At 47.0% G+C, this 20,900-nt stretch overlaps 1 protein-coding gene across 1 annotated transcript in view; it reads left to right on the top strand.

Annotated features, from left to right (window-relative positions):
- Positions 1-20,900, top strand: part of SPPL2B (signal peptide peptidase like 2B) — a 164,760-nt gene that overhangs the window by 132,554 nt on the left and 11,306 nt on the right. The window contains exon 12 of the mRNA XM_086947259.1: positions 7,064-7,163. Within this exon, the coding sequence (XP_086803385.1) occupies positions 7,064-7,163 (100 nt within the window). The remainder of the gene's footprint in view (positions 1-7,063; positions 7,164-20,900) is intronic.

Here is a 20,900-nt window from a genome sequence, read left to right as displayed (position 1 = left end):
GGGTTGGGACTAGGGCTAGGGTTCGGATTTCTATAGGAAGTAGGGACTAGGGCTTCCTATGTTATTGGTTGTTGGGAGTAGGGTGGGACTAGGGCTACGGATTAGACCTTTAATTGGAAGTAGCGATTTAGTGCTTCTGGTGTGATTGGTTTTTGGGCCAGTTGTGGGACTAAGAGTAGGGTTAGGCTTTCTATTGGAAGTAGGGACTAGGGCTACTTGTACCATTGGCTGTTAGGGCTAGTGTTGTGATTGGATAGTGTTAGGGCTAGGGTTCCCATTGGCTGAAGGGGTCACCTGATTATTAGGGCTACAAAAAGGGCCAGGTTTAGGGCGTCTCAGCCCGGGCGTCAAGGCTAAGGGTGGAGAGGACAAGGGTAGTTGCCTGTTTGGGCCTGTTAAGGGTGGAGAGGACAAGGGTAGTTGCCTGTTTGGGCCTGTTAAGGGTGGAGAGGACAAGGGTAGTTGCCTGTTTGGGCCTGTTCGAGACTGGTCAGGACTAGGGCCTGAAATGCTGCCCTTTTTCTCTTTAAAAAAAGAAATCCTTCACTCTTTTATCCCTCCACTATCCTTTTTCTATCAAAATTAACAGACTAACATGTTCACTTCTCAAATTCCATGTTCCATATTCAACTATACTAATATACTGCCCAAATAACTGAATAACATATCTACTACTCAAATTAATTCATATTCATACTATACTAATTTTCAACACTAATCCTTTATGGGTTCCGGAGTGGCGTGCTACTCGCCAAAAAAGCGCTTCAACACCCATCAGGGGTAACAAGTGCTATATGAATGCAAATCTTTCTTCCCTTTTATCCATCCTCTATCCTTCTCACGCCAAGTAACACACTAATATCCACCACTGAAATTACCTCATATTTCACCATATTAATTCACCACTAATCCTTTATAGGCTCCCTGAATAGCATGCGTCAACAAGCGAGCGACAAATAAATACTAACCTTTGTCCTACTCTATCCTTCTGCTATCATTCCAAATCCAAATAACTGACTAACATATCCACCACTTAAAATGTACTTGCATGTTTCACTATACTAATTCAAAACTAATCCTCTGTGGGTCCCGGAGTAGCGTGCTACCCGCCGAAAAAGCGCTTTGGCGCCTCGTCAGGGGTAGTAAGCGCTATATAAATGCAATTACAATACAATTACAATTACAATACTACCTTACCTCCTATCGCAGTAATCTAGGAGCTCCCAAATCCTCACTTACTAGCACAGTTTCAAAGCCATATGAAAACCACATGAATGCTAGTACATCATCAGAGTTCCTACATCAGTGCTACTTAGTTGCCTGCCCACCTGGTGATTTTGCCGCAAAGATTCCATTACCACTACTTCAGGATTGCAAATCTTCTACCTCCATAAAGTGTTAATTTATTTTGGCCGTTTTGTATAGCGTAGACAAGCCCACAGGATTTCAGAGCACTTTGGGTAGGAGCAGTTTCACAAATTATCATTTTGCGTTGTTCATTCACAAATACAACACGCTCTGTGATGTTTTTACTGAACTTTAATATTGAATGATGAGTAAGAAGAGTGGCACACTCTTACCAGTGTAAGCAGTCCTTATATACAAACATTCATTCAAGGGTAAAAACTAATATTTAGTACCACTTTGTAAGGTATGTTTTGACGTAAATTGGTTTATTTATTCATTGCATAGTTGTGTACAGTTGCAGCCAGCATAGCATGTACGGGTGGTGAGTCGGGCACGGGGGGGGTGGGAAAAATAGCATGGGGGGTTGTGGACAATGTAAAAAAACAAAAAAAACATGCCTTGCCGCCAGTGTCCCGTGTCTCCGCTCCTGCTCTCCTCGTCTTGACTGGAGGAACAAGAAGCGCAGCCAGGCTCTCCAGGCCAATCGCAATGCTGCAATGCAGCAATGCAGCGTTGTGATTGGTCAGCGCGTCCTGGTTCGACGCTAAGCCAGGGAATGGGGGCCTGGGCATGTTTCCATGCAGGCTGTAATGCAGCCTGCATGGAGAACAGGGAAGTACGCATGACTGTTTCAGGTGGCCGGAGAGGGCAGACCAAACAGTCATGTGCACTTAGGAGGGGGTGCTTTCTGCGCTCCAACTAAATTTGGTTGCAACCCCTATGGGCACACTCCTGGTACATCCTCTGAGGTTTTATGTCCCCGGAGAGCATAGCAGCCCCGCCCGCAAACTAATCGGCACAGAAACAAAGTGATAATAACTTAGTTGTTATCATTTTATGGTTCCTTTACATTGCACTGCTTAAAAGAAGTGGGGCGACGCTCCTCCACCGTAGCAGAGGAGCCACCACTGATTGTGCATGATTCCATAGTGATTGGCAGAATGTGTGATACGCTGCTTCTGAAAGTCCTAGACAGCTATTAGTGGAATTGGAACTTTATTATGGCTGGTTTAATTACATTTTTAAATGATTTGTAAGGTATAATTTTCTTGATGTTATGAGGAATTCTATTACCCGGGAGCACTTTTAGAGAATAATTGATTCAGATGTTTTGATGTCAGAGCTCCTCAGCTGGCGCTGTCCTTTTGAGATACAAAATAGCTGATTGAGATTAATTATGGTGCCTTGTGCACTGCCTTATTGTGCACTGCCTTATTGTATTGCATGCTTATATAACGTGAACTGTCACCCTACGGGTATCCTGGCGCTGTAACTTTTTGATGAATGCATGCAGGTCTGTAGGTATCTCTTCCTTTAGTGCGAAGCCAATCAAATCAGACAACTTCATCAATAATATCAGGGTTTTTCAAGCCCAGCCACAAAGTGGAAAAAGAACAATTGATGGACAGAATGCACAACAATATCATACATTCACCCCAGTACAGAGATCAGGGCCTTGATTCATCGTTTTTTTGCTCACCATGCCTTTCTAGTTTGGACCCAGCCATATGCAAATCAGTCTTGACCCTGTGCCCAATGGGAACAGTCCAGCCCGAACTGCCAGGCCAGTTCCTCCCTGGACTGGAAAGAAGCATCCTAGGACCGGTTTCGGATTTTCACCCCTCATCAGCCAGGATAGCTTGACTCCAGTGGCATGGAGAGCACAGGATCCACTCAGGGTGACAAATGCATAAAGAACAATTGATGGACAGAATGCAGAACAATGTCATACACTCACCCCAGTACAGTGATCTGGGCCTAAATCTATTGTTATTTTGCTCACCATGCCATTCCAGTTTGGACCCAGCCATTTGCAAATCAGTCTTGACCCTGAGCCCAATGGGAACAGTCCAGCCCGAACTGCCAGGCCAGTTCCTCCCTGGACTGGAAACAAGCATTTTCCTTGCTCTTATTCCTCGTGCAGACTTGTATAGTCAACCATAAATACCTTCTCCTAACCATGACCACTTTCTGCCCACCATCAACTTTATTTTCACTGGCCAACTTAGCCCACAGTCTGCATGTTCCGTGCTTCTTCCTGCTCCAGGAATGTTGTTATCTTTTCAACAGCAACATTTCGTAATGGACCGACATTTAAAGTTAAAATACACTCTATAGATGTTATATTTGTAAGGCATTCTTATGAACATTGTGTGCTCACTAATTGTATTGGCCTTCTAATATTATGCTATTAATATAGGTATGTTTACATTTCGTTTTTGATTACAAAAGGATATAGCTGTTTGTGAATCCTTAGAGTTTAGACCCTTGTCTTAAGTGAATTTCCTGCAAAAAAAGTCTTAAGTTGTGCTGAAGTGTTATAGTTTGTGCTTTAGAGAATATTGCTGCCTTCAATAACTGTCAATTATTTTTTAGAAGCTTTTGTATCATGTTTGTGTGCTGTTGTCTTGATCTAATGTCCTGTCCATCTAACCATTTTTAATGGTAACAAGGACTTAAAAGACATAGCTAAAGCTCTCTGTAGCCGTAAATAAAAGCCTGGATCATTTTCTTCGTTTCCTGTTGTCTTCTACTTGTTTTTGTATAGCATAACCTACACCATTTCCACACCCTTCTGCCATATTGCTTTTTATAATCTCGATGCACCTAAAGGTAGATGCTTAAATCAGAGGGTGCACTCTTGCAGGACTCAGGCAGGTTTCTTTGTTGGTGCTCACTGCAAAATGCTAATTTTACCTTTTTCTCCATATCTGTCACCGGCTCCATGGTAATGGCTGAGGTCTTTCTTTACAGGAATAGAGTGTGTTGTGAATCTATCTAATTATATTATTTACCCAAAGAAAGCAATGTTTGGGTCCATATATAAGGCTAACAAAATAATTTCATTGGATGCTTTCACATCCGTCTGAACCTTCTCCAGGCACCGTCTTAATAAAATCATTTTTATGAACTTGCAAGATAACTGAATAAGTAGAGTCCTTTATCACCACATTTTGTTAACTTGCTATTCACTTGTTCTGCCTTTCTTTCCTCTCAGTGAGTGAGTGTAATGTTTCTCCCCAAACCTGATGTTTACTCCTCATTGAGCTTGCGGGAATCAAAAAATTCAGTACCGTCCAGTCTTTTTTGGTTGAATGTTAAGGTGTACGTGTCTGAAAATCACCTTGATACTCGTGCACAAGGAGGTGGTAATGGTTTAGCACTTTGAGCAACCCTAATATGAGTAGTGGTTGAAAGCATGCAAGCCACCTCTGCTCTGAACAAATACATATTGATGAATGAAGGTTTATGATGTCACCTTGCATATTGGCTTCCTATCCCTGCTCTGTCATTATCAGTAAAACGATTCAGTAAGGCTTCGCGGAAGGTACTAACCCAGCAATAGATTTCATTCCAGTATTCATGACAGATTGGTACAAAATCAAAAGGAAGGGTGCAGTGAGACTGCGAATTGCCACCCTTCTTATAATCTTTGAAGGCTTGGAATCTGCTTTGGATTTCTCTGCACCTATGAACAGAGTTTGGGCAGAAGAACATTGTTGAGAATATAGGGAGGGTGGGTGAGTCATTGGAGCAGCAAGTGGATCAGTAGGTGGGAGGCCCTTTTGTCCATTAGGCTGAGTACCTTTGATACATAGGCTCTGCGTGCTCGATCATCCGCAGGTAGTCTAATGCTGTGGAACTGTTCAATGGGTACAGTCCCTGCTGAAGTTTGCGTGTGGTACTTCAGTACTGGATAGATAAGAAACCTGCCTCCTGTGAGCATTTTTTCATGGTCCGTCGTAAGCAGTTCCTTCAGTCGGTCTAGTGCACGCCATAGAGCGAACTGGACTTTGCACGTGCCCTCAGGTCAGAGGCAGTTCAGTCACAGCAGATACGCTTCCCTTCTTCCCCCAGGACAATGCAGTCTCAAGTTGTACATTATTTTTAATTTTTATTTATTTATTTTGAAAGTTTTATATAGCGCGAACAAGATCTTTGCAGATATCAGAGCGCTTTACAAGACAACGGGGGTGATCGAGTAATACAATGTAATAGTTGAGGTAGTTGCATAGTAGTTACATAGTTACAAAGGTAGGTCAAAGAAAACATGAGGTAGGTCACAGGTGAGGTAGTGAAGGTACAAGGTGCATAGTCAAACAGTTGTGCCAATACTATAAAGTGCAAAAATGAGGAGCATATACTTGCTTAAGCGTGTTTAACATTTTTGGAGATAACATAAAGGAGGGCATAGTTGGTGGGTGAGTGCATAGTGTGTAGTTACATAGGTGCATCAGTAGTACAAGAGTAGGGATCGTTGCGGTGGTGTAGGTACAGTGTGCAAAGTCAGACAAGTGCGTCAACAATATAACAATATACAAAGAGGGAACATAGACAATCAAGTAAATCGATAATACAAGTAATACATAAAGACCAACGTGGTCAGGCAGGTCTTACAGAGCAGATTCATGAGAGCTACAGAATAATAGATGTTAGCTTTCAGAGAATAGTCATGAAAATTCAGCTCTTAGCTACCCTTCTTTTAGTCTGTTTGCAGAGTTTCCTAGCAATGGTGAAACAAGTGCAAACGAATTGTTTGTGAAGGCCAGAAAATATCCTACATTTTACTACAGGTAAAAGGTTGCCTGGCCCAGGTTTGAGTTTTGCTGCATTCTGACTTTCCTTTCCTCTTCTCTTGGGAGGGTGAGAATGACTTGAAGAACAGATGTAAAAATTAAATTGTATCTTGATCATCCCAACCCATACATCTGCACTAGGAATAGATGGCTTTCTGGTGAAGTTCATTTCACTGATGATGGGCAGAGGCTTGGCTGAGTGTATATTCCTGCTTAGCCCCATCTATATTGAAGACTTTAACCAGGTTTCTGAAGCGTAGACCCCATGGGCAGCTCTATGTGACAGATATGGTTGTGCTCCACCATCACAGCTAGTCACTGCATTATTATAAAAAGGCTCCACTTCAACCACTCGCCCAACATAAGTGACATCCGACCCAAAACCTATAGCGCGCAATCTGGAATACCGCCTCCATTGCCTTGGCCATTGGGTCTCCCGCTAGATTTAGTGGCTTTGTGTAAAATGTTATTACTTATGGACCATAATGGTTTTCCAGGACATTTTTCTATTATTGTGAAATATCATTCTTTCCCCCCACCATATTACATTTGTCAACTTCATCTATTTATTCATATATGAAGGGCAGCATAGTCCAGGATGTTTTGGTGTTTGTAGTGTGGATTTAACCCTTAAATAGATGTATCTGGATCTTGGTGGAACCATGCCCTTATACACAAATATTCCACTTGGCTCAAAGTATTTTATCATTTATTATTATTAGAAGTGAACTGTTTTTAATTTCACACAACTGGTGTCACATCACCTCACACCTGGTTGCCTTCCTTTTTGTGTGTAATTGTACCGCTTGTGATTACATCACTGTGGATGACTCAAGAAGTAACTGCTCTTACAGTTGTGTTCCATTGATACATTTACGTGCCCTGAAACCCCTCGAGCATTTGGCTATAATTTAGTGGCATCAATGACCTAAGAGGCAAGTGAAGAACGCACTGCGTACCAAATGCTTAGTCTCCAGTGTGGTCAGCAAGTGTCCTCTCGCATAGTTCTTTCATTTTTCTCAATGCCTTGTTTTGTCAAAAGTACTTTGTTAAACCCTCTCTCGTCTTCCTCTTTCCAGCTTCCCATGGTCTTAAAAGTACCCAGACTTAACTTCTCACCATTGGCACTGTGTGACAGACCATTCTCTCTCCTTGGTTTTGGAGATGTCCTGGTTCCAGGTAATGTGAAGAATGGCAGCAGGAGGGTTGCATAACTATTGTACCCATGTCTCTTGGGTGAAGAAATGTCAGCCCATGGTGTTTTTTTTTAATTGCACAATTTGTTCTTAATTCAGTACATAATTTGTAGTGAGGTGGACCAAAGCAGGGAAGGCTCCTTGTAAGGTTGTAGACATTGGTGTGCATGTAATCTCTCATTCCACATGGACAAAAAGTAAATGTCTGACTCTAAAATCATAACTTTGTGTGTGCATGTTTTCAGCGTCCGTCTGGGTAACCTATAATCTTATTTCTCTGCGAAGGAACCGCTTCAGAACTAAACCTCTTACACGTTTGGGTCTCAGACTCTAGTCCCACTTGGCTTGTCCTTTTAATAACCTGTACATGAGTTTGGTGCTTTTATTGCACAAAATCAGAGTTTAAAAGCTCCATATTTTTGCAGACCAGGAATATTATTTTGTGGATATGATATAATTTCTGTTCAATAAAGGTTTCAATCAACAGGGCACCAAGTTCCTCCTTGATTTTCTACACTCCATTAAAGTAGTCTCCAAGTGTGACAGTGCATTTAGATAATGACCGCCACAAACCACTGTTTACAGCTTTACCATTGCCCTTTGGGTTTAATCAGCAATCATGAAAGCAAGCAGATGCCACACTTCAAATTCATGTTTGGGCCTTTTGATAATGCTGCCTTTTAGGCAACAGTTTCAAAAGTGTGAGTGCTACAGACTAAGTGCTTTAGAAGACAGATCAAAGAATGTTTTATTCGAAAACTTTTTTTAAACTACCTAATTAAATGCCTTTCTCTACTTGTTACTGCAGACCATCAGATGGTATAATGCAACATCCCCTTGTTGTTGTTGTTTTCTATAAAGAATTCCATATTTGTAAAATCATTTGTAGGCCAGCTACACCAAAATTAATGTGATATACAAAATACATAATGTGTCATCGCTCTACTATGTTCGCTTAATGACATCTTGTGGTTATAGTTACATTTACAAACCTTTCTGGAAAATTAGACCCAGTATCAGACTGAGGCAGCACCAAAAGAGCACAATTCATATTTTTGTGCTGTATTTTAATTTGATTCCAGTATTGAAGTTTCAGGCTTCATGCCTGCCAATTAAGTGCATCTCAAAGACAAAATGTCATCCATATGTTCGTATCATGTATGGCTGTAGATGCACATGCTCTGCATACTTCTGCCATCTAGTGTTGGCCTCAGATTTTACAAGTTGTTTTTGTTCAAAGAAATCTTTTTAGGTCATGGAGTGCCCTGTGACTCCTCCCTTAGTTGCTAATGTGCATGGGCATTAACTCCATTGTTAAATTGTTTTCTCCATCAGGTTCGAACACATACTGAAAAGTCTTCAAATCTCAACTTGCTTCATGTACTATCGCTATCTCCACCACGGACTTCGCATTCTTATTTGATAAGGACATCCCCCGTATCTACACCACACCTTATGACTACTGTTTTATCTGCAGCCCACTGTATTATTATGTAAACCCTCCAAGTGAGACAGACCTAGAGTCCTTTCCACCCTGAGCCTCCTGCACAGATGGCACCGTCTCATATCATGGGGTCATACAAAGAGCTGCATCTTACCATAGGGTAGGCCTGCACATCATCCCTGAGGAAGAGACTTCCTTGTAAAAACACTCTCATAGGTGCAGTTTCTTCCGATGCTTAAGTCTACCACAGACATGTCACAGAGTCTGTCAGGACCTAAGCGTTTACTACGAGAGTGGATATAAAGCCAGACCATCTCCCACTTTTCCTACCTATACGATGGGACACATTCCTCCAGACTCTGTTAGTGCAAAACACCTTTGAACATGTAGTTGCACAAGGCACAGGGGGATGCCCTCCCAATAGGGCGAGCAAAAGAATTGATGCTGCAAATAAAATGGTCAAGGTGGGGTCCACACACATTGGCAGATCGCTTATCTGTGGGTCTCGCCTCACAGTAGAATAGGAGACAGTGGGAGGAGATGGAGGGTTCGCTATAATAGCTCCAACAACCGCTTATAAAAAGGGTGGAGGGAATTGTATCCGAGGGCAAAATCATCTCTTAGGCCCCCATGCGGTGCACATTGGATAGTGCCTATACAGCAGCCTCGAGGTGAACTTCTGCAATAATATGATGGCACAAATGGCTCCATATCTCTGGCTTTAATACACAGGTGCACAAACACCTCATCAATCTACCTTTTGATGCTGGGTACCTCGTTGGTCCACAAGCGGAACAAAGTCTGATAAATTAAGAAAGCTAAGGAGATATCTAAGATTATACAGGACCTCCAAACACCATCCACTGCCCTTTTATAGGCAGCAGTACAGCGTTGCAGCAAAGGCCACTTCTCTAGAATAGCCTCAGCCCTACCAACTCTTGAAGCAATTCTGCCACCAACATGCAGGCAAGGGATACACATGTGGAACATACCAGGGCAGTAACTCTAACAGAATCGAGATTAGAGCTACTCTCACTAAGGGAAACCTCCACCTCAAAACATTGACTTACCAGTCATCTTTCCCAATCACTTCACACCTGTTGGGGGAAGATTGTAACAATTTCTTCCTCGCTGGGACGAAAACACCTTAGATCATTTGGTTTCAAGCGTAATTCAACATGGATATTCCCTAAAGCTCCACTAAACCCCACCAAATATTCCACCTCTTCCACAAACCCGGAGCACTTAACAACTTTGCCATCTCATTCAAGAAGAGATACGCATGTTGGGGGGCCATGGAGCTATTGCCCTTAAAATGTATGGGCAGAAGGGTTTACTCCCCGTCTTTTCATATCCCCAAAAAGAACGGCTCCCTCAGAACAATTCCCTATCTCTGGCCCCTTCAACAGATACATCCTGCTTGAAAATTTCCGTATGAGAATCCTTCAATATGTTATTCCCCCACTGCAGCAAGGTGACTTCATGACCTGAAGGAAATCTATTACCACATATCTATTCATTCCATCATCTGCGCTACCTTGATTTCATGGTAAGTGGACAAACTTACCAATTCAAGGTGCTACCCTTCAGGGTTCCCACAGTCCCAAAGGGTGTTTACATAATGCCTAGCAGTTGTGGCTGCTCACCTCATAAGTGGGGACACATACCCTTTCCCAAATCTAGACGATTGGTTAATCTAAAGCGTCGACAGGCAGGAGTACCCAGCACGGACTCAATGTGCCATCTCCCTTCCCCACAGTTTGGGATTTACTGTAAATGCTAGCTAATTCCACCGTCAGCCCCAATGAATTCCGCCTTTTTGTATCAGAGGGCAAAATCATCTCTTATTTACAATTGATTCTCAGTGCTGTCAGTGGCAAGGCTTATCTCCACCCTCAAAGAGTGATGGCTTTCTAGGAGCTTCTGTATCTCTTTTTCAACCAAATAATCGTCTTTCAGTCCAAAGAGTGATGTGTTTACTAGAGATGATCTCTCTAGTGGTGGAGCAGCAACAACCTGTTGAATGGCAGGCCCTTCAGCGACCCCATTCTGCAAGTGACCTTCCCCACAGACTCATCTCTTGTTGACTGGGAAGTGCATCTCCACAGCTTGACAGTTCTGGGTCAAGATGTCAATATTCTCCCCAAAACTTCAGGCCATCTTATTCAGCAACAGGGCAAGATCAAAATCGCAAGCCCAAGTCAACTCTATCTAGCCATTTGGCACCTCTGGTCCTAATGTTTCCCTAGCTAAGCTTCCCACAGGAGTACATGAATACCCTAGAGGAAGCCCGCAGACCCACTGCTATAGCATACTATGCAGCAAAGTTGGACTAGAAGTCCAAAAACCCACACCCCCTAAGACTAGCAATCTGAAAGAGACACGTTAGTGATAGATTCCTTACCTTAGAATATCCCCAGGCGTCAGACTGGATCCGGAAAGTTTTGCTTAGCAGTACCTCTGCGCATCAGTAGGTGGCGTCCTGCGGTTCCGCGTCAGTCACTGGCGTCTTCAGCGCCGAGATGATGTCACCGAGAGTACTTAGGCACCACCCATGCGCGCTGATGTCTGTTCTTTCTCTTTCTGCGCCAGCACGCGCAGATCTGGATTGAGCAAGTAACTTCTTTATTTTGACCACTTTTGAGACTTGTCGCCCTGCTTTTTTTTCTCCTGGTGCACGTCGGGATGCCTGGCTTTAAGTCCTGTGGGGCCTGCCGCCGTAATATGTTGGTGGCGGACCCCCACTATGTTTGCCTCTACTGCCTGGAGACTGCCCACGACTCCCGGGACTGTCGAGCCATGGCCCGAAGGCCTTGAGGAAGCGTCTCTGGAAATTGCTGGAGGTCCGGCATTCGTCCCACCGCCACTCCTGGTCTAGGGACCGCTCGTGGGACCGGAGCTGTCGCTCCTCGGGCTTCAAGTCTTTGCCTTCGGGTAAGCGACGCCATGAAAAGAAGTCGAAAAAGCGTGTTCACTCTCCGACGTCCCCCCGTTGCTCCTCGGAGGATGACAAGAGGTACAGGAGTCCCACGGTCTACCCGCCCTACGTGGGTCCTTCGGCGACTCCCGAAGTGGTGCAAGAGTTCCTTGCTGCCATGGACCGCCTTTTTAGGCCTCGGGCTCCTGCCGGCGCACCTTCTGGCCCTGCGGTCCAGTGACCAGATCCTGACGGACTGGCGGCTCCGCCAGCGGCTCCAGCCCCGGCGCCACAGGATCCTACGCCATTGGCTCCGGCGCCACAATGTGCAGCGTTCCGACCCTGGCGCCGCCCTCCGCTCCACCCTCGGCGCCTGATTGGGTGCCATTCCTTCCGCCTTTGCCCCGGTTCCAGGACCATTTTGTTCCGACCTGTTGTCCGCATTGGGAGGCAGCCCCGTCCAGCCCCGGCGGGCGCTGTTTTTGGCGTTGTTTCAGACACCGTTTGTCCCTTCTCTGGCTCCGGCCCTGCCGCCACGACTGGCCTCTCAGGTGCTGGTGGCAGAGGAGAACTGGGAAGGATCTAAGGACCTCCTTGCCCGGCAGTGTGACTCCGAGCAGGATTGGGTGGACGACTTGGAAGACGCTGGCAAACTCTATTTCTCTTCTGACCCGGGATTTGCCTCTTCCCCCACCCACAATGGAGGAGGGCGCTTCCTACACAATGGTGCTCCGTCAGGCTGCTGAGGCTCTCAAACTCGACCTCCCCACAGTGACCCTCAAAACCAACCTCCTCACCGAGGTGCTCCAAACAGCGTCTCCTTTGTCGGAGCCCTTGTTTCCCTTCAGTAACACCCTTACAGGCTTCCCCTTGGGCACTTGGTCACGGCCAGCCACTGGGCCTCCAGTGGATAAAAACATTGCCAAACGCCGGTGCCTAGCGACCCTGACTTTCTGACCACCCATCCTACGCCCGAGAGTCTGGTCATCCAGGCCTCGACGTCACAGAGTGCCTTTCCCACGGCTCCGCCGGATAAGGACTCCAAGAAACTAGATCAGTTTGGTAAGCGGTTGTTCTATTCGGCCAGCTTGGGGCTGCGGTCGGTGAACACCGCCTGCTTGTTGGGCCGCTACTCTCACGCAGTGTGGGATACCGTTGCTCAGGTGTTGCCTCAGTGTTCTGAGGAAGTCCAGGCTGTCCTTTCTCAGGCGATTGCTGACAGAAAGCATGCGGCTATGTTCGCCATTCGGTGTGGTTTGGACACCGCAGACTCGTTGGGCAGGACGATGTCTACAACAGTGGCGTTGTGACGCCACACCTGGTTAAGTTCGACTGGGTTCTCGCCTGATGTCCAGGGCTCGCTCATGGATATGCCCTTCGACGGCACCCGCTTGTTTGGCGATAAGCCCGACATGGCTTTGGAGCGTTTTCAGGACTCGCGGGCCTCGGCCAAGTCCTTGGGTCTTTCTGCTAAGAACCGGTCCGCTCCTGGTTTTCGTTCCATTTGTGGCCAGGGCAGAGGCACCCAGGCACGTTCCTCCAACAAGCCTGTGCAGAACCAGCCTCCGCGCGGCCGTGGCTTCCACAGGGGCGGGGCAGGGAATTAGCTTGCGGGTCAGTCCACCTCCACCCACGCTGCTCCTTCCCCCAAACTTTCCTTCTCCGAGCTTTGTGGAGCACCCCACGCCTGTGGTCGCAGGATCCACGACCACCTCCCCCACTGGCGCAATATCACATCGGACGAATTGGTGCTGCAAATAATCCGCAAGGGTTATTCTCTTCCCTTTCAGTCCTCCCTCCAGCCATGCCACCTCTGTGCCACCGCATGTCGGGGGATCATTTGCTTCTTCTCCAACAGAAAGTCACGGCCCTCTTGGCCAAGGGGGCCATCTAATGCGTTCCCGGGCAGGAAGTAGGGAGTGGTTGTTATTCCCACTACTTTCTGGTCCCCAAGAAGGACAAGGGGCGGTCTGTGCCCCATCTTGGACCTCCGGGACGTCAATGGCTTCCTCCGTAAGGATACATTCAAAATGCTGACTCTGGCTCAGGTCCTGGCTGCCCTCGACCCTGGAGAGTGGATGGTAGCGTAGGACTTGCAGGACGCTTACTTTCACATCCCCGGTTTACGGTAGGCCAGGAGCATTTTCAGTTTGCCGTGCTCACCTTCGGCCTTACCAACACCCCTTGGGTGTTCACGAAAGTGATGGCGGTGGTTGCAGCTCACCTGCGGAGGTCAGGGATGTCAGTCTTCCCCCTACCTAGACGACTGGTTGTTGAAGGCAGGCTCGTCTGCCACCTTCAGGCTACGGCCGACCTCCTGCATCTGCTGGGGTTCTCCATCAACGGGCAGAAGTCGCACCTGAGTCCCTCTCAGAAGCTCCCCTTCATCGGAGCGGTTCTGGATTCTACGCTGCTTTGGGTTTATCCTCCCGAGCAGCGAGTCCGGGATATTCAGCCTATAATTACGATCTATCGGCCTCTTTCCCGGGTTTCAGTCAGGTTGACCCTCCGGCTTCTGGGCCTGATGGCCTCCTGCATTCTGCTGGTGACACATGCCAGATGGCATATGCGGGCTCTGCAGTGGGACCTGAAGTTCCAGTGTGCGCAATATCAGGGCAACCTGTTAGATCATGTCCAGATCTCGGAGGGCATTGCTCAACAATTGCAGTGGTGGCTCAGGAATGAGATTGGGTCAGGGGTAGATCCCTCTCCCTTCCCCAACCGGAGCACACAGTTGTGACGGATGGGTCCCTCCTGGGTTGGGGAGGCCACTTGGGAGAGGCAGAGATCAGAGACCTCTGGTCTCCGGCGGAGTCCCGGATCCATATCAACCTTTTGGAGCTTTGGGCGATCCGACTTGCACTGAAAGCATTCCTTCCCTCTGTCCTGGGAAGTGTGGTGCAGGTGTTCACAGATAACACCACCACCATGTGGTATTGCAACAAACCGAGCGGGGTGGGGTCCTGGACCCTATGTCAGTAGGCTCTGTGCCTCTGGACATGGCTGGAACATCAAGGCATTACCTTGGTAGTTCAAAACCCGTCCGGTTCTCTGAACGCCGGGGCGGACAAACTCAGCCGCCAGTGCTTGATGGATCACGAATGGCATCTGAACTCTGATGTGGGTCAAGGTCTCTTTCAGCAGTGGGGAGAGCCTTGGTTAGATCTATTTGCCAATGTCTTCAGTTCTGCGCGTTGGAATTTCCTAGGTGGCGCTCGGCGGCACTTTTCGTCGCGACTGGAGTTGCGGTCTGGTGTACGCCTTTCCACCTATACCACTTCTGCCCAGAGTGCTGAAGATCAGGCGGGACCGGGCCCAAGTCAATCTTGTGGCTCCAGATTGGGCGAGAAGATACTGGTATCCCGAGCTACTTAGCATAGCGATCGATCCCCTGCTCCGCCTGCCTCTTCAGGAGGATCCTCTGTTGCAGCAGCTGGGGACGGTCCTTCACCCGAACCTGTCCAGCCTCCACCTCCATGCGTGGAGATTGAGCAGCGACAGTTTACAGCTTTCGACCTTCCTCCCGAAGTCTGTGATGTTATTTTGGCTGCCAGGCGTCCCTCCACTAAAACGGTGTACGCTTGCAGGTGGAACAAATTTGTGGCATGGTGCACAGCAAAGGCTGTGGATCTACTTTCTGCCCCTTTTTCCGAAGTACTTCTGTTCCTCCTTTCCTTGGCCCAGGAGGGCTCTGCTCTCGGCTCTGTCGGAGGTTATTTTTCGGCCATCTCTGCCTTTCTAAGGCTTCCAGATCAGCCTTCTCTTTTTAAGTTCCTGGTTGTTAACTGTTTCCTCAAAGCATTACGCATATGTTTCCTCCCGTACATTTCATTATGTCTCAGTGGGACTTGAATCTTTTCTTGACCTTTCTGATGTGCGCTGCCTTTGAGCCCTTTCATAACTGTCCCTTACGTCCTCTCACTCTCAAGGTGGCTTTCCTGGTAGCTATCACCTCTGCCAGAAGGGTGTTTGAGCTCCAGGCTCTCTCTTCTAAACCTCCTTTTCTTTCTGTTCAACCGGACAAGGTGGTTCTGAGTCCTTCTTACCAAAGGTTGTCACGCCCTTCCATATCGGGCAGACCATCACTTTGCCTACCGCTTTCCGCCTCCGCATCCCTCTAGGGAGGAGAGGCTCCACCGTCTGGACCCTAAACGGGTGCTCGCTTTCTATCTGCAGCATACACAACAGTTCCGGGTGGATGACCAGCTTTTTGTTGGATAAGTGGGTGCCAAAAAAGGTTGGGCTGTGCACAAGCGGACATTCTCCCGGTGGGTCATTCTGTGCATCAGAGCATGTTACTCCTTGGCTAAGAAGGAGCATCCTCTGGGGCTGCGTGCCCATTCTACCAGGGCAAGGGCAGCCACTACTGCTTTGGGACGCGGTGTTCACTTGCAGGACATTCGTCAGGCAGCTACGTGGGCCTCGCTGCACACGTTTACTAAGCACTACTGCCTTGACAGTCCGGTCCAGAGAGACTGCTTCTTTGGCCGTCTGTGCTCTGTGACTTTCTTGTGTAATCTTGTTTGCAGACCCACCACCGGGGTTGGTATTGCTGGGGCTCGCCCATTAGATCTTGCTGTTTACTCTACACCTAGAGCTGCCGACTTGCCCAATGCGGTCTTTATAGAGGCTGTACCAGATCCATGCCATTTTTTTTTCTTCAAGTTTCCTGCATGGCCTTTAAATGTGTTACAAGGAACATTAGAGCCATTGGGAATCCACAGAAATGCTGCCACATTTTAGCCTATCTGACTTGTCTTAATATCAGTATGGCCTTTCTTCAAGAAACACATTTGGCTCCTGTCTTGACGCCACCTCTGGCCAAGGCCTGGGGGAATCATAGATACTTTGCTTCCTATTCAACCTATTCACAGGGGTTGGCTATTTTAGTTCATATATCTACAAACATTTTCTGACCCATAAGGTTATTACTTATTTGTTCTGGGAATGTTTGACTCTGTACATGTTTCTTTAGTGAACTCGTATGCCCCCAATGTAGATTTTTCTGATTTCTTTACACAAATCATTTTGCACCTCTGCTTGCTTCATGTGCAAGCGTGGCTTTAGTGAGGGAGACCATATTGCAGTCTTGGACGTATCTGTGGACTGGACATGGGGTACGTCCCACTACCATAATAAGGTGGGTGGTATTAGCAAGAGTGGTGGAATCCTGAAGTCCCTTGGGGGTATGCTGCGGCAGCTAGAATGTGCTATTAAAGCACTTGAAGAGGCATAAGTTCGAGATAAGGAAATTCAGGTCCTGGAATCTCTGCATTTTAAAATCTGGAATACAAGGTGGCAGCTGACAGGTAGATATGCTTCTGTAGCAAGTATCAGGCTTTCCACACTTGTGGTGAGGGATTCCATCCTGGGCACACAATCGCATCAATTATCCATCCTAATTGGGTGGCAAATCATGTTACTGGAATTTTGGGGAATGATGGACAGCTGCTTCATGGCTCAAGAGCTCTCCTGGAAGCCTTTCCTGCTTATTATAAACACGTAAATAGCTCCCTTGTTCCTGACCCTCCACCTGCTATCCATGAGTTCCTGAATCATGCCTTTCTGGCATGGTCCACTGCTGATCAGAGGGAGTGTCTTTGTCAACCAATTACACTGGAAGAAAATAAAAAGGGGCACTGCATGTAGATTTAGAATGTGGCTTGTCAGACCTGGCTCCTATTCAAATATATCTCAGCACCCAACCGTCCCGTCCAGATAGGAAGATTCGTATGGTTAAATGCTCGAGCTGGGCGTTGATGCGGCTGGCGGACCGGAATGGAGTTTGCCCCCGGTTTGCGATGCAGGCTGAAGTCTCCCATTATCTGTTCCCACATGTTGATTCTCATCCAGCGCTTTTTACTGTGTTAGGAAGTAAACAGTTTTGCTCCATGTGCGATTTGTTTCCTAATCATTCGTTCCTTTCCTTGAGGAATTCATTGATTCAAATTCTTCTCATGTGGTAGATATGCTTAGTTACTTTATCCTCAGATATGTCTTAAAGAAGCTGCTCCTTACTTTTCCTGAGATCCCAGACAATTGGCAGCACTTGTCTTTCTTGCTGGCCGATCCCTTGACCACACACCTTGTAACCCATCTGTACTCTGATTTCTTAGGCTTCTTCTGAACCAGAATGGCAGACTCGTATGCAAAGGTCGGTTGAGTTAGCCCTTGATATTGCTGATCAACAATGGTCCTTAATGGGAAGTATGGACTTGTCCATTTAAAATATTTACATTGGGCATATCACACTCTGGCAAGCCTTTTCAAATGTGGCCTATCATCTGACCCCATTTGCCGTAGATGTGCTGCCCCTAGGGCTGACTTCATCCATCTTTCATTGCTATGTCCTAAGATTGTGGCCTTCTGGGCTCAAGTGGCATGTACCTGGTGTAGGAAACTGGACTTATGTTGCAGTTTTCCTCCTCACTTTTTGCCCCCCTTTTAGCTACTAGATTGTATTGTATTGTAATTGCATTTATATAGTGCTTACTACCCCTGATGAGGCGTCTAAGCTCTTTTTCGGTGAGTAGCACACTACTCCGTAACCTATAAAGGATTAGTGGTGAATTAGTATAGTGAACTATGAAAGTAAGTTGAGTGGTGGATATGTTAGTCAGTTATTTGGATTGAGTAAGATAGTGGGGGGGATAGAAGACAGAAATGGTTTTCCTCTATATGGCGCATGCTACCCCTGATGAGGTGTTGAAGCGCTTTTTCGACGAGTAGCACGCTACTCTGGAACCCATAGTTGCGGATTTTCGACTGACAGTACACTGAGGCCTGCTAACAAAACCTCCGTGCCAGTGCTCCTTCCCCAAAACAAGGTGTTGTCTAATTGTGCTGCAATTGACTGAGGACGATAGCACTTCTGTAAGTCCCTAGTAAATGGTACCTGGTTATGAGTGCTAAAGGAGGGGCCCAAAGGGCTGCAGCATATCTTATGCCACCCTAAGAGACCCACACACAAATTTCGTACTGACTGCTATTATAGGCTGGGTGACATGGTGCAAACCATGAGTAAAAACATGACATGGCAAACTCCTGTGTGTGATGCCTAAGTCACTGCATCTAATATATGTAAGTCACCTCTACAGCAGGCCTTTGAGCCCTAAGGCAGGGTGCATTATATTGTATGTGAGGACATGTCTGCATGAGCAGAAATGCCCCTGTGATGTCTAGTTCTATTACTGGATATTTCAAGTGAGCAGGCAAGCCATCTCAAGGTATGTACTGGGCATTGGTCAAAACGAGTTCCCAAGCTGCATAATGGCTTCACTGAAACATGGTGTTCAGTATCAAACACCTAGTATTAATAAATCCACACTGATTCCAGTGATGGTTTTATTAATACATGCACACAGAGGGTACTTTAGAATACCCCCTGAAACCTACCAGCCCTCTAGTGTGCTGGCTGACTGGTCCAGTCCAGCCTGCCACCACCGACTAGATTCTGACCGCCAGCGGTGAGAGTCAACGCTCTCAGGAGGTCAGGAACAATCCCTGCTCCGGAGGGAAGTGTTTTACACCTCCTCCAGAAAGACTTGTAAATTAGCAATCAAAGGCAGAGAGCTTCAAAGAGCGCACTGCCTTTGATATGCGAATCTGGCTTCCCACAGAGGTGAGGGGAAGCCAACCCCCCTGACCAGGGCCCATTTGGTTCCAGTACAGGCTTAAAAATTAGTAGTCAAGAGAGGCATGTCCACTCTTAGGCTAGTTCAACCCCTAAGGTGAGATAGCTGATGTGGATACGACATTTAAGTCTGCCATCTTGATGATGGCAGAATTAGGAGCTCTGGGACAGGGTTATGCCCACTTCCAACAGGAAGTGGTCATATATGTGGCGTAGTGATCCCAGGGGCAAGTAGCCCATTGGCTACACTTCCCTAATGCCCCGAGATTTAGTATTTAGGAGAGCCCTGCTGACCTCAGGACACTGAAGAGGTGCGAGAAGCAAGGAAAGTGGAGAAGCAACTGTATTGGTGCCAACCCTGCCAGCCTGTTTGCTGTTCCCCCAGATTGCGCTAAAGTTATCTTATCCTGCAGTTGATGTGCCTTTAAAAGCTTGGGAGGACTGCCTGCCTTCAAGCAGGCACTTCAAAAGAACTGTGAGGACTCCGGACCGCCGCAAACCCGACACCGAAAAAGCACCACTGCACCCGTGCCCCCTAGCCCAAGTTGAAGTGGGCAACAGTGCCAGTGTGGTCCCCCGACCCTCCGTACACAAATTTCACCTTGGGTTTGCCCACAGGGGACTCGCCGACGGCACCTGCAGCCTCTTTGTTCAGGCCTCCTCTACTGCAAGTGTCACTGGTGACGAAAACTGGACGCCACAGAACACTGCTACACCCTGCCACCCTGACCCGAGGAGAAGAGGACCAAAGGCGTCCCCACATCCGCGAACATCATGAGACATGATCTCTTGGGTTGGTTCAGCTGGACTCGTCTCCCAGTCCCAGCTTGCATACTCTTTTCAACCAGACCATTCTCCATTAAAGTAAGTGGGACACCCAATGCTGTAAGACATTTCTTCACCCGGACAGCTCAGAGCCTCCTGAGGTGACCTGGTGGTGTGGCCTTGGACCTTGCCTCATTCTCACCTTAAGTTGAGGAGGTTGGTCCCCTAAGTCACAGTGAAGTGCCCGAATGCAGTTAATTCCCCCCTCCCCCATCCCCCCCCCCAATATGATCAAATTGGGCACCCGACGCTGAAAGCACCTCTGCTTCCGGCCGTCCCAGTCCCGCCGAAGGTGACCTGTTAGTGATGCCTTGGACCTTGGCCCATACTGACCTTTAGTCCAGGAGATTGGCTCCGTAAGTCGCTGTGAAGTACCTGTATGCAGTGCAGGTCTTTCCTCCATAGGATAGCATTACCTTTCCCCAAAATTGCACTTTTGAAAGCTGTAAAAATTCATAGCTCAAAAAGTACTTTCCGGATTCCGATCTTGGTATCTAAATTCATATAAAAGTGTGTTATTTTTATAAATTGGTATCTGATTTCTTTATTGCGTGTGTGCCTCACTTACTGCTTTTGTGTGTTAAATAAATGCTATGCCTAACTGCTCGCCCACAATAGCACAAAAGAGAGCATTTAACGTGTACTTTGTGCCTCTGTAATTCTTTTGGGGGTTGCCTGGACCCTTTACACAGTATACCTCTTTTTGGTCCTCTATATAAAGAGCCAGCTTCCTACACCTTGAACATTATGGTGGATGGTGTGGTCACTGTTACACCCTTGCTTTGTGGTGTAATGCATGCTCCAAAGCTCTATAGGAACTATTGGCGATGGTATCCCTATTGGGTCGGAGAAGGGTCACATTGACATAGGGGACAACAGGAACCCCATTTATGAGAGTTGG

Source organism: Lissotriton vulgaris, chromosome 12, assembly GCF_964263255.1.
Source record: "Lissotriton vulgaris chromosome 12, aLisVul1.2, whole genome shotgun sequence".
Classification (NCBI taxonomy): Eukaryota; Metazoa; Chordata; class Amphibia; order Caudata; family Salamandridae; genus Lissotriton; species Lissotriton vulgaris.
Note: the sequence above shows the minus strand (reverse complement) of the source record. Positions and strands in the feature narration are given on the sequence as shown.